Source organism: Culicoides brevitarsis, chromosome 1 (genome assembly GCF_036172545.1).
Source record: "Culicoides brevitarsis isolate CSIRO-B50_1 chromosome 1, AGI_CSIRO_Cbre_v1, whole genome shotgun sequence".
NCBI lineage: Eukaryota > Metazoa > Arthropoda > Insecta > Diptera > Ceratopogonidae > Culicoides > Culicoides brevitarsis.
Window position 1 is genome coordinate 26999366 of NC_087085.1, and position 14501 is coordinate 27013866.

General features: G+C 31.8%; 4 protein-coding genes across 8 annotated transcripts in view; 3 read left to right on the forward strand and 1 right to left on the reverse strand.

Moving 5' to 3' along the window:
* Positions 1–14501, reverse strand: part of LOC134831791 (dystrophin, isoforms A/C/F/G/H) — a 204789-nt gene that overhangs the window by 33437 nt on the left and 156851 nt on the right. For all 5 annotated transcript variants that reach the window (XM_063845641.1, XM_063845617.1, XM_063845624.1 and 2 more), the window contains one exon: positions 13780–13930. In XM_063845641.1, coding sequence (XP_063701711.1) covers positions 13780–13930 — 151 coding nt within the window. The remainder of the gene's footprint in view (positions 1–13779; positions 13931–14501) is intronic.
* Positions 5054–6129, forward strand: LOC134838420 (uncharacterized). Its single transcript, XM_063853949.1, has 2 exons — positions 5054–5349; positions 5401–6129. The coding sequence occupies exons 1-2, from the start codon at positions 5066–5068 to the stop codon at positions 6110–6112; spliced, it is 996 nt and encodes a 331-aa protein (XP_063710019.1). The 5' UTR covers positions 5054–5065; the 3' UTR covers positions 6113–6129.
* On the forward strand, positions 7359–8658 carry LOC134827062 (cathepsin L-like proteinase). Its single transcript, XM_063839594.1, has 2 exons — positions 7359–7853; positions 7908–8658. Exons 1-2 carry the CDS (start codon positions 7570–7572, stop codon positions 8608–8610), a joined length of 987 nt encoding a protein of 328 aa, XP_063695664.1. The 5' UTR covers positions 7359–7569; the 3' UTR covers positions 8611–8658.
* LOC134831826 (cathepsin L-like proteinase) lies at positions 9895–10995 on the forward strand. Its single transcript, XM_063845651.1, has 2 exons — positions 9895–10191; positions 10245–10995. Exons 1-2 carry the CDS (start codon positions 9908–9910, stop codon positions 10945–10947), a joined length of 987 nt encoding a protein of 328 aa, XP_063701721.1. The 5' UTR covers positions 9895–9907; the 3' UTR covers positions 10948–10995.

Sequence of the window (14501 nt, forward strand, 5' to 3'; positions counted from 1 at the left end):
GATTTATGTTAATTTAATAAAAAAAATATTTTTGTACCTATTTTTTGACATAAATGATAATGAATATCAACAAAGCCATGTATCACATAACGAGGCATTATTTCCGCGACTTTCCTGTTTTTTTTTTTTTTTTTTTTTGTTAAATTTAATTAAATCATGGATAAAAGCTTTTCACAGAAAAAAATGATAAAAAAGCAACAACGAGACATAATCTCGAGATATCTTTTTTTTTTTGAGGAAATCCTATCAAAAATTCTTTCTGTTAGATGCATTGTTTCTTCTTCTGCATTTGTCTGCGAAAAGATAACTTTCTTCGTCTCGTTCCCTTTTTTTTGTGTGTGCATCACTTTTTGAAGCGAAAGCGCCTTCTACACGTTTTATTTTATTATGCAAATAATACAATCTACCTAAATCCAGCCTCAGACATTTTAATAACATAACAGGATAAGCATTGCACAATTTCTGAATTCATTGAATAATGAACAGGATGTGAACAAGGAAGATTGTACAAGAGTAGCTTGTGCAGCAGTCACACGACAAAAAAAAAGTACTGAGAGAGAAAGAGAGCGAGAAACGAGAAATACGGAACAATTTGAATAATGCAAAAAATTTTTGTTCATAATAATTTGTTTAAATATCTCTCGGTACGGAACGGAGGACGACTTGCTGTGCGCGCGGGAATGACTTTCCACACACACACACACAGGAAATGAGAGATAAGGCATTTCACCTAGAATTTGAAGCTACGGCTTTCGTTGTGCATGAAAATCAGCAAATAACGTTATTATGATAAAAGATTTAAATAAATTTTTGAAATACTTTTTAATTTTAATGTTTTTTCATCGTTTTTTTCTTTGTTTCTTCTGTTTGAATTAAAAAAAAAGTGTTGCATAATTTCATGGCATTCATTAACTTTTTTTTTTGTAAATTTCTCTCTCAAACTTTAAAATAATAGCCAAAGGGCTCCAAAAAGGATTTTTTTTGTTATGAGTTAAAAATTTGCAAAACAAAAGTTTTATTTTTTTCATACTTGACCCGGTAAATTTTTGTCATTATTTTATGTGTTTTTCATAGTTTTAAAGGTGTTTTGCTAAAAGAGACGCAAACTTTTAAAATATGGAGTTATTTAAAGTTTTGCGCCGGAAGTTTCGGAATCCTTTGAGAGAAAAATGCAATTTTGCTGAAAATTTAAAAGGGATTTAAAGCTCGTTTTATTTAAATAGGTCGAAAACCTTTGCTGCGGCATGAAAGACATCCTTTTATATTAAGGGAGATTAGAATCGGAACTTTTTAAAAATTCCTTTTGTGAGGTGAGTGTCACCCCATTTTCAAAAGACAAACAAAAAAGTGTACAAACATGAATAAAAACCGGGTTGAAGCATTTTTTCGTTCCTCCGCGTTGTCGGGTAAAATTATTATGTCAATTTCTCACAACGCACGATAAATGTATTTTTTATGTCAAGTTTACATATTTAGATTAATGTTTTTTAATGTTTGAAAATTACACGGAATATGCGTGTTTTGTCGTAAATGAGAACTGGTTGCGAGTATGACAAACGATAAAACACCTGACACACGCACACACACACACAAGAGTCAGACACAATTAATTTTCTACCGTGATATTTTTTATCTCGTCCTTTGCTGCTTTTCCACTGGTGCAGAGTGGATTTAGCGAAAAAAAGAAAGCTTTCAGACAAGAACAATTTTTATGAAATTTTCATGAAACAAAAGCAGCAGAAAGGTTATTTGTGTTGTGTGTGATGACTTTAATTTGACATGCAGATGAGCAGACGGATAATTTGATTGTTGCTAAGGGTGACATTTAGGCAGATATTTTCATCTGCTGATCCACGTTTTCCAGCTATGCACGAAATTTTTAGATAAATTATATGAAAAGTCATGATTTTGCATCTGAACAGCTTTTTGTTGAAATATTTAATTAAATTTATTAATTAAATTTTTTTTTCGAATCATAATAAAAATTGATTAATCAAGTCCGATACAAATATTTAAAAAAATTACGAATAATCAAATTTAACAAAAAATTCCAATTTTTCTTGTGATTTGTTAAATTTTTGTAATTTTGTAAGTGATTATTTTTCAATTAAAGTTTAAAAAATTAAAGAAAACTTGAATTTATTTTAAGAAAAATTTTGATACTTAGAAAAATTTTTTAAAATTATGCTAAACTATTATAAAAAAATTCTTAAAATATTTTGGAAATTTTTTTCTGTTAATTTTTTCAGAAGATCAAATTTAGATAGAAGAAAATTGAACAAAATGTAACATCAAAAATGATTTCAAGTAAAAGCAACTATTTTATATTATTATCGATTGCATACTTTTGGGTGATTACTATTAAAGAAAAATTATGTAAGCACATTTAAATGTAAGCAATTTTTTCTAAGCAGAATTAACGACTCATTTTCAACAGCGTAGCAGGAAGCCTTTTTTGGTTGGAATTTATTTCCTTTAATTACCAAATTTATATTGTATTTTTTTTATTCAGAAATGAAAAAAGATCTCAGAGAGTCTATTAAAATTAAATTAATAAAAATGACAAAAATCATTTGAATGTTGAAGTATCCTGTTCAGAATTTACCTTAAACATTAATTTGTTTTCATATTTTTTTTAAATTTTTCGGTAAACTGGAAGGTTCTCAATTTTTCAAATATTTTTTTATATTTTATTTAATATTTTTTTTAAATATTTTCTTTTAAATATTTTTTATCACCAATTAAAATTGAATATCCTTAAAATTAGCAATTTTTTTTAAAGATATCAGTTGTTTTTTGCAGTGAACTTAAATTACAAGTCATCCCAAATTATCACATAACTTTGATTAAAAAAATGGAAAATGTAGCTTGTTCGTTATTTTGACATGTATATTACACTTGTTTCACACAATTTTATGTTTATTTCTGTCTCGTGTGCGAATGTGTCTCTGTTGTTGTTGTCACTGATGTTGTTGCATTTTTATTAAAACGTTGTTCATTTTTTTTTCTCTCGCAACAACCACTTTATTTCCATCATATGTGGCTCCATTGTATCTGTCACAGTCCGCAAAAAAAAATGAACCCACTCAAATAAAAGCATGATAAATACCATATTGCCTTCATAAGTCGAAAATACGTTCATCGTCCGTAATCTGGACGATTATTTGGCATTCATGTGACGACTATGTGACTTTGCTGTGACATAAATATGACATCTGCAAGAAATATAAAGAAAAAGATTGGATTGCTTTTCACATCCAATGGATTGCATATGGCTTCGTCTGGCTTTTAACTAATTTTTACTTCGACTTTGTCGTTCACTGAGCAGTGGCAATAAAAAAAAATAGTTCAAGTGATGCATTTTGATCGTCTTAGGTGTTCAACTATGTGATATTTTACATCACGCTTGAATTATTTCTCATACATGTTTAATGGTTTTCTCTCGCTTTATGAAAAGGACTCGCATGACACACACGAGAAAAGATACGCTTGTCATAAATAAGTCCAATCAAGTAAAAAAAAAATATGATATTATAAATGTCTTCATGCGCCGCCCGCCCATGATATTACATTACAAAGAAGGTTGTTGGACATTGGCATAAAAATAAATACATTGTGGGTTCGAACATGAAACTACTGCTGCGGCGATGGGAAATATGAGAAAAATTTAGTTTCATGCGTTCAATAGAGAAGAAAATGTTGGCCTAGTATTTGATTGCAAGCGGAGTGAAGAAAAAAAACGCGGGAAATGGTTTCGTGCTGTGTAATAAATGGAGGACATATGAGTTGTTAGTTGTGTTATTTGTGGCGAGAGAAGAAAAATCGATTTCATCTATTTCATTATTATCGTCATTATTATTATGAAACGACAGAAAATTTTCTTATCTTGGCAGAAACAGAGAATTTTAACAATTTTTCATCATTTTCATGTTCTTTGGAGGAGCTTTGAGAACTTTTTGTCTCATCACTTATATGCTTTTTTTGAATCTTGATTTAAAGTTTTAAATGGACAACAAACATAAAATTTATCTGATTTTTCAATTTACTTCTTTTTTTATTTGGTAATATTTTATTGACCTTTGTTTGACTTTAAGTATCTTGAAAATAAGGGTATTTTTTTTTTACCTATCATCTCAGGCAGGCGCCCTCAATTTTGAGCATGATTGGAGTCAGAAAAGTTTTTCATGATTTCGAGTCTCGAACCGACGACCTTACGCTCATCAGTCAGATAAGCTGACTCTAATGGTCAGGGACTTAAGAAATGGCCATATTTTCCTGCGAACGAAGAACGGCCGAGAATGATACCTTTGAGCAACGGATCAGGTTTGCCCTTTATGATAATTTTCTGATACTTTAAAGTTTGGAAATCAATCTGATCTCTTCAAGAGGATAAATTAATTACCTCGTAAGGGATCAGATTGGTTCATTGAAGAGTTAAATAACTTTTGAAAAGGTCAGGAAATTCTCTTAAAGGGGTAAATATGATTTCTTCAGAATGGAACCATGGAAATTGACCCATGTTAGAGACGAGTTCCAAGTTTGACAGAAAGTTCAGTTGTTAGATTACCTCTAATTAATTTTTATGTTTAAATTTTCTTTTGGCTGGACTTAGGTTAGGTTTGAGGATGCATCACCGCGGTCCGAAGACCTATTGTGATCGTTATGACAAAATGTCGTTATGACTGTTGGACAAGCTTTGTTGTTTTTTAGAAGTTGATTAATGTTAAAAAGCTCAAGAGTTTCTTTGAAACGTTATTTTCAGTAATATTCCGTGTTCCATATTCACTCTTTATCTCTTTTTGTCTTAAGCACTTCATATAAAACCTTCAATGGAATCCGACTCCTTCAAAGGCTAATCCAATCGATTTATGACACTGATTGATAAGGAAAACTTTTACTTCGATATCAATCGAGTTCAATGTTGAGCCGCGGCAGCTTATCAGTCAAGATTTGAATAAAATAATCATTGACCCATAATAAATCGCTGCACCGATATTGATTCCGATATAAATAGCGCTTGCAAATAGCTGCAAGGAATCAATCGCCAAGCAAAGCGAGATAGAAAATGAAGTCGCTCTTTGTGTTTGCAATCATCGCCGTTGTCTCAATTAGTGCCCATTCAAGTTTGGACGAGAAATGGGAGGAATTCAAAACGGACTACCGCAAGGTGTATAGCTACTCGAAAGAGGAGCAAATGCGCAAGCAAATTTTCAGCAAACATTTAGAGGAAATTGAGGAACATAACGCTCGCTATGCCGCTGGCATTGAAACCTATGAAAAGGGAATTAATCAATTCAGTGATTTGACTTACGAGGAATTTGCCGCGCAATTTTTGGGAGAAAATTCACTGTGAGTTTTTTCCACCTTTTGTAAGAAATTTTAATTGATTTCTTTTTTTAGTATGGCTGAACATGCGACAAAAATTGAAAAATACATCGAGAAGCCATTGCGACGAGAACTTGCTCCCGAGTCATTTGATTGGAGTGACGTCGATGTTCCAGTGAAAAATCAAAGATCATGTGGATCTTGCTGGGCGTTTGCCAGTGTTGCTAGTGTTGAATATCGTTACAAGAAGTTCTTTAACAAATCTTACACTTTAGCTGAACAAGAACTTGTCGATTGTGATGTTAAGGTGAATGGCGGATGTAAAGGCGGTTGGTCCGATTTGGCTCTTGAATATGTTCGCGACAATGGATTGAGCTTCGAGAAAGATTATCCCTACAAAGCTGTTGATGAACAATGTCACGTGCCAAATAACGAACCAAAAGCACCAGTAACCGTGAAAAATGTCTGTAAAACCGCAAAAGATGAAGTTTCGTTCAAGGATCATTTTTACCAATACGGGCCCCTCGTCGTCTATTACTTTGCCGATAAAAACTTCCAATCGTACAAAAAGGGAGTTTTTATGAGTGATACGTGCAACCTCCCCAGTGGCGCTATTAATCACGCAGTTGTAGTCGTAGGATATGGCAACGACAACGGATTAAAATATTGGCTCGTCCGTAACTCCTGGGGCAAGAATTTTGGTGAAGATGGTTATTTCCGCATTTTACGAGACGCAAACATGTGCAATTTGTCTAAATATCCTGCTATGTACCCAGAAGTTGCATAAAAAATGTAATTTCGATATTAATCAATAAAAAGTTTTAACTTTTGTGAGTTCTAATCCACTCTGTTTAATTAAAACTCGAGGTAGTATTATCGTCATTATTATTATGGAACGACAGAAAATTTTCTTATCTTGGCAGAAAAAGAGAATTTTAACAATTTTTCATCATTTTCATGTTCTTTGAAAGAAGCTTTGGACTTAATTTGAAAACTTTTGGTCACATCACTTAAATATTTTTATGAGGCCCGCATATATTAAAATTAAGGCAAATAAGGAAAAATTTTATTCTTTGAAAAAATTAAAATTTGGAAAAATCTCTGGTAAAAATTTTAAAGTGCCTTATTTTCAAGATCTGATGAACTGAAAAAAGATCAAATGATCAGGGAATTAGGGTACGATTTACTAGATCCTTTTCTATTAGGGCTCACACTGCGGTCTCTAAAGGGTGAGCGCTCTCGAAATTCCATCAGCTCTCCCAGAAGGTCCCAAAGGGTTTCTAAAAAATCTTAGTAAATTTTGAGCACGATTGGAGTCAGAAAAGTTTTTCTTGATTTCGAGTTTCGAACCGACAGCCTTACAGCTAAATCTAATGGTCAGGGACTTAAAAACGGGCCATATTTCCCTGCGAACGAACAACGGGCGAGAATGATGCCTTTGAGCAACGGATCAGATTTGCCCTTTCAGAGAATTTTCTGATACTTTAAGGCTTGAAAATCAATCTGATCTCTTCAAGAGGATAAATTAATTACCTCGTAAGGGATCAGATTGGTTCATTGAAGAGTTGAATAATTTTTATAGAAGACAGAAAATTCTCAAAAGGGATAAATATGACTCATTAAGGCTAAAGTGATCAATTTGACCCGTTTTTCGTCCGTAGGGTATCGCAATAAAAGGGCCAAGACCCATGTTAGAGACGAGTTCCAAGTTTGACAGAATGTTCAGTTGTTAGATTACCTCTAATTAATTTTTATGTTTAAATTTTCTTTTGGCTGGACTTAGCTTAGGTTTGAGAATGCATCACCATGGTCCGCAGATCTATTGTGATCGTTATGACAAAATTTCATGGACTTAAGAGTTTTTCGTTCGACTGTTAGACAAATAATGATGGTTTTTTCAAGTGGTTGATTTATGATAACTAGTTCAAGGGTGGTTTAAAATATGGTCTAATCCGCAATTTTCAGAAATGTTCCGTGTTTACTTTTTATCTCTTATCATTTTTTGTCTGGAGCACTTCATATAAAATCTTCAGTGGAATCCGGCTCCTTCAAAGGCTAATCCAAACGATTTATGACACTGATTTATAAGGAAAACTTTTACTTATTATTTCAGCTTATCAGTCAAGATTTGAATGAAAATAATCATTGACCCATAATAAATCGCTGCACCGATATTGATTCCGATATAAATAGCGCTTGCAAATAGCTGCAAGGAATCAATCGCCAAGCAAAGCAAGATACAAAATGAAGTCGCTCTTTGTGTTTGCAATCATCGCCGTTGTCTCAATTAGTGCCCATTCAAGTTTGGACGAGAAATGGGAGGAATTCAAAACGGACTACCGCAAGGTGTATAGCTACTCGAAAGAGGAGCAAATGCGCAAGCAAATTTTCAGCAAACATTTAGAGGAAATTGAGGAACATAACGCTCGCTATGCCGCTGGCATTGAAACCTATGAAAAGGGAATTAATCAATTCAGTGATTTGACTTACGAGGAATTTGCCGCGCAATTTTTGGGAGAAAATTCACTGTGAGTTTTTTTTGCCACTTTTAGTGAGAAATTTTAATTGATTTCTTTTTTTAGTATGGCTGAACATGCGACAAAAATTGAAAAATACATCGAGAAACCATTGCGTCGAGAACTTGCTCCCGAGTCATTTGATTGGAGTGACGTCGATGTTCCAGTGAAAAATCAAAGATCATGTGGATCTTGCTGGGCGTTTGCCAGTGTTGCTAGTGTTGAATATCGTTACAAGAAGTTCTTCAACAAATCTTACACTTTAGCTGAACAAGAACTTGTCGATTGTGATGTTGGCGGATGTAAAGGCGGTCGGTCCGATGTGGCTCTTGAATATGTTCGCAACAACGGATTGAGCTTCGAGAAGGACTATCCCTACAAAGCTGTTGAAGAAGAATGTCACGTGCCAAATAACGAACCAAAAGCACCAGTAACCGTGAAAAATGTCTACAAAACCGCAAAGGATGAAGTTACGTTCAAGGATCATTTTTACCAATACGGGCCCCTCGTCGTCTATTACTTTGCCGATAAAAACTTCCAATCGTACAAAAAGGGAGTTTTTATGAGTGATACGTGTAATTTGCCCAATAGCAAAATCAATCACGCAGTCCTGATCGTAGGATATGGCAACGACAACGGATTAAAATATTGGCTCGCCCGTAACTCCTGGGGCAAGAATTTTGGTGAAGATGGTTATTTCCGCATTGTACGAGACGCAAACATGTGCAATATGGCTAAACATCCTGCTATTTACCCAGAAGTTGCATAAAAAAATGTAATTTTGATATTAATCAATAAAAAGTTTTAACTTTTCTGAGTTCTAATCCACTCTGTTTAATTAAAACTCGAGGTAGTACCAGTCAAATGAATGTATTTAATTATCAATGCATGTTATTTTGAAAATTTTCAATTAGTTCGTGCCGCGTCTCGACAACGGTGGTGGTGATGATGATGATGGCTCAAACATAATAATAATAATGATCATAAAAGTACATAACAAATTGCTTATCGTGTAAATGATATTGCATCGGATTATACTGGTTTATGGGGAATTTATCGAGATATTCCATCATTTTATAACGGCACAGCAGTGAGTGTTGAATGGATTTATGCAAAGTGAGAGTCACGGTGAGATGATAATTTATGAAGTTTCTTATTTTTAAAACTGATGAATTTTATCAAATGATATTAAAATTTACTTTATTTTTTTAGATTTTTTCAAACTACGAATCTTTAAAGGGTGAGCGCTTAATCAGTCTCCCAAAGGTCCCAAAGGGTTTCTAAAAAATCTTTAAATTTTGAAAAATTAAATTTGGTAAAAAACGGGAAATATTTTTCAAACATTTTGAAAACGGATCAGATTTGCCCTTTCAGAGAATTTTCTGATACTTTAAGGCTTGAAAATCAATTTTCTTCAAGAGGATAAAAATTAGCAAATCGTAAAAAATAATTGAATTGAAATTTTTTATAAAAAACATTAGGGTATTAAAAGGGCCAAGACCCATGTTAAACGAGTTCCAAAAGAATATTTTCTAATTAATTTTTATGTTTAAATTTTCTTTTGGCTGGATTAGCTTAGGTTTGAAAATGCATCACCATGGTCCGCAGATCTATTGTGATCGTTATGACAAAATTTCATGGACTTAAAAAAAAATTTTTCGTTCGACTGTTAGATAAGTAACGATGGTTTGTTCAAGTGGTTGATTTATGATAAATAGTTCAAGGGTGGTTTAAAATATGGTCTAATCCGTAATTTTTAGAAATATTCTTGTTTTGTGTTTGCTTTCGTGTTTACTTTTTATCTCTTATCATTTTTTGTCTCGAGCATTTCATATAAAACCTTCTGTGGAATCCGGCTCCTTCAAAGGCTAATCCAATCGATTTATGACACTGATTGATAAGGAAAACTTTTACTCATTTGAGTTAATTTCAATGCTTATCAGTCAAGATTTGAATGAAAATAATCATTGACCCATAATAAATCGCTGCACCGATATTGATTCCGATATAAATAGCGCTTGCAAATAGCTGCAAGGAATCAATCGCCAAGCAAAGCAAGATACAAAATGAAGTCGCTCTTTGTGTTTGCAATCATCGCCGTTGTCTCAATTAGTGCCCATTCAAGTTTGGACGAGAAATGGGAGGAATTCAAAACGGACTACCGCAAAGTGTATAGCTACTCGAAAGAGGAGCAAATGCGCAAGCAAATTTTCAGCAAACATTTGGAGGAAATTGAGGAACATAACGCTCGCTATGCCGCTGGCATTGAAACCTATGAAAAGGGAATTAATCAATTCAGTGATTTGACTTACGAGGAATTTGCCGCGCAATTTTTGGGAGAAAATTCACTGTGAGTTTTTTCGCCACTTTTAGTGAGAAATTTTCATTAATTTCTTTTTTTAGTGTGGCTGAACATGCGACAAAAATTGATAAATACATCGAGAAACCATTGCGTCGAGAACTTGCTCCCGAGTCATTTGATTGGAGTGACGTCGATGTTCCAGTGAAAAATCAAAGATCATGTGGATCTTGCTGGGCGTTTGCCAGTGTTGCTAGTGTTGAATATCGTTACAAGAAGTTCTTTAACAAATCTTACACTTTAGCTGAACAAGAACTTGTCGATTGTGATGTTGGCGGATGTAAAGGCGGTCGGTCCGATGTGGCTCTTGAATATGTTCGCAACAACGGATTGAGCTTCGAGAAGGACTATCCCTACAAAGCTGTTGAAGAAGAATGTCACGTGCCAAATAACGAACCAAAAGCACCAGTAACCGTGAAAAATGTCTACAAAACCGCAAAGGATGAAGTTACGTTCAAGGATCATTTTTACCAATACGGGCCCCTCGTCGTCTATTACTTTGCCGATAAAAACTTCCAATCGTACAAAAAGGGAGTTTTTATGAGTGATACGTGTAATTTGCCCAATAGCAAAATCAATCACGCAGTCCTGATCGTAGGATATGGCAACGACAACGGATTAAAATATTGGCTCGCCCGTAACTCCTGGGGCAAGAATTTTGGTGAAGATGGTTATTTCCGCATTGTACGAGACGCAAACATGTGCAATATGGCTAAACATCCTGCTATTTACCCAGAAGTTGCATAAAAAAATGTAATTTTGATATTAATCAATAAAAAGTTTTAACTTTTCTGAGTTCTAATCCACTCTGTTTAATTAAAACTCGAGGTAGTGCCAGTCAAATGAATGTATTTAATTATCAATGCATGTTATTTTGAAAATTTTCAATTAGTTCGTGCCGCGTCTCGACAACGGTGGTGGTGATGATGATGATGGCTCAAACATAATAATTATAATGATCATAAAAGTACATAACAAATTGCTTATCGTGTAAATGATATTGCATCGGATTATACTGGTTTATGGGGAATTTATCGAGATATTCCATCATTTTATAACGGCACAGCAGTGAGTGTTGAATGGATTTATGCAAAGTGAGAGTCACGGTGAGATGATAATTTATGGGGGTTTCATTGATTTTTAAAACTAAATTTTTAATAAAGATAAAAAATATTAAAATATTTTTTTAATTTCTACGATTTTTGAATTGTTACTCTAAATAAATTAACATTTTAAATTAATAAAATATTTTTATTTAAAATAATTATTATTTTAAAAAAATGAAAATAATTTTAAATTTTTAATTTATTTTTGTTTTTTTTAACAAAAATTTAAAAAAAATTTAATTTTAAAAATTAAAAAAAAAAATTAAATTTGAAAAATAATTTTATTTTTTTAAAAAAAAAATTTACAATTAAATATAATTTTTGTTTTTTTAAAAAAAATTTACATTAAAATAAAAATTTTTTTTTATTTTGCCCCATTGCATTTTGGACTTTCAAAATGGGGCATCGGACTTTATTTTTGATTTTCATTTGGAGCGGCCTTAAAATAAAAAAAAAAAATTAAAATAAAAAATTTTTTAAAAAATTTTTAAAAATTTAAAATAATTTTTTTTAAATCAAAAAAAAAATTCTTAAATTTAAAAAATAATACCTATTTAAATTAAAATAATTATTTTTCAATGAAAAAAAAATAAATTTGATTTAAATACATTTAATGAACACTTAATAATTTTAAAAATCCTAATTAATTTTTTTAAAAATATTTTTTTTTATAAATTCTCATAAAAGTCCATCCCGATATTACCCTTAAATTCTCTTTTACACGGTTACATTTTCACACACTCACGAAAATTCATCATATTTTACCGAAAAATAAACTTTATAGCAACCGGCTGCACAAAAACACTCACAAAAACGACGATGAACGGTGTGATGCACTCTTATAGTCCCACATCACACACACGCTGGATTATACAATTATGGTTTCCAATCTAACACGCAAACAAATTTGTAATCCGTTTGGTGTTATCCAGGGATTTTAAATACAGATTAGCACGTTTTACGATTGCAGTCCCCGTGCGAGACAGCGAAACTGCACGATAAATCATCCAATTTATCAATTTTTGGGTGAATGGATTGCGAATTTACTGCTACTTTTTTTTATCATAGTGAACCAACCACAAAAGTAAAAATATTTCTTTATGACAGAATTTAATTATTGAAAAATTTTCCATTTTGTGTCTCGTGTTCGCCGGCAATGGAGTTGAAATAGTTGCCAATGGTCGAGAAGTGACACGGACTGGATTTGAATTGATTTAAATTGGAAATACAAAGTGCATGGCTTATGAAGCGGAGGAAAAGAAGGAAATCTACAATAAACATGTTGATTCAATTATCGAAACCAGTGAATTGCATTTATCGTGTACGGCAGACAGACAGACATTTACACGAAACGGAATAGATTTGTATGTTAATTGAATAGATTTTGAATAAATAAACGTGTGCGAGTCCGTTTCGTGCGTGTCCAGACGAATTTTCAATGCGACAACGGAGTGTTTCCGATCAGAAAGAGACACATTTGTGTAAAATTCTCGTACAATTATGGTCTTTTTGTCATCGTCGTCGTCGTTCATGCGGCGTCACTTCAGACAAAGAGAAACCTCGATTGAGATTAAATTAAAATCCAATAACATTGTCTGTTCTTTAAAGAAGTCATTCATTCATTGTCTACATATTTCTACCCTTTGAGTCGAAAAATGATGAAGGTAATTTTTTTTACAATTTTTCTATTTGAGCTTTAAAATTTTTAATATCACCATAATTGAATTATTTATACTTTATTTAAATATTAAATTAATTAATTTTTTAAATTTTTTAATAAATTTAATAATTGATAAATTTCTTTAAATACTTAAAAATAATTTTTAATTTAGAATTTAGTATAGTTAGAAAAAAAATATAAATGATAATTAAAATTATTTAATTAATGAATTTTGAACATTAAAAAAAAAATTAGTTAAAAAAAATTTATTGATTAAATTTTTTTTAATGTTCAAAATTCATTAAATAAATAATTTTAATTTAATTTAATTAAAATTAAATTAACTTTTAAAAATAAACAAAAAAAATAAAAAATGCCTCAATATTTTTAAAATAATAAATTTTTGTAATTGTCGTAATTCTTCTCGCTTTTTTCTTTTATATCTTATATATTTAATAATTTTTTTTATAATACTTTATTGATTTAAAATTTATGTGTTTTATTTATTTTTTTTAAATTATATATTAAATTTTCATTATTTTAAATTTTTATTAATTAATATTTAAAAATAAATGAAAAAAAATCAATGAATACCAAATAAAATAATTTCAGTAATTAATTTTAATAAAATATTTTCTTGTTTAAAATGATTTATTTTAATTTAAAAATAATTAATTATTTTTTTTTAAGTAAATAATTTTTAAATTAAAAAAAAAATAAATCTATTTTTTCACACAAAATTATTCCTTTTTTAACCCGCAGGACAGTCAGAGAGCAAGAAACATACAGAAAAAGTACAATGCAGTTACTTACCAATTGCTTCTGTAAACTTGCTGCGTCACCACGCACCGGACCTAATCCCAACGTTGACAATTCCGTGTCTTTGCGTATTACCCACTCCGTTAGTTCCCGCAACGACAACAAAAGTGCATTCCAGTGTTCCGAATTTGATTCCAAGCGATTTCTGAAACACGAGGAAAAACGTATGAAAGGAAGAAGGAAGGAAATTATTCTGCATTTCGCAACGAACGACGACGATGTGTGTGTGAAACGATTTATAAAACATAAAAGGATTAATTTAGCCTGGATTCACATAGGACGACATTTTTTTTGTTCCTTGGCTTCCTTGACCTGACACACTTTCCTCATCATTTCTCATTAGAAATACATGAGTAAGTAGCGCAAAATAGTCATGAAAGGGATTTACCTTGCCCCGGGCATAAATCTTTTTTTTTTTTAATCTCGTTGCAGTTTTATGGCATGAGGCGAAAAAAAAAGTAACATCATTTTAAATTCATGCACGAGATTAACGTGCATTCACGATTGTTTGTTTTGACAGGAATTGGCTTGAAAAGAGTCCTTTATCATCCATGTGACGTCTAATTAGAAAATTTTCTTCCTTTTTACGGTACGAGAAAAAAAGAAGAGCAGGAAACGTTTCTGGGTTGATGATGATTAAAATGATAAACTTTTCCCAACCACACACATCGTCGGTCTCTCGTTAGGATAAATTAATTGTGTCGTGAATAAATAAA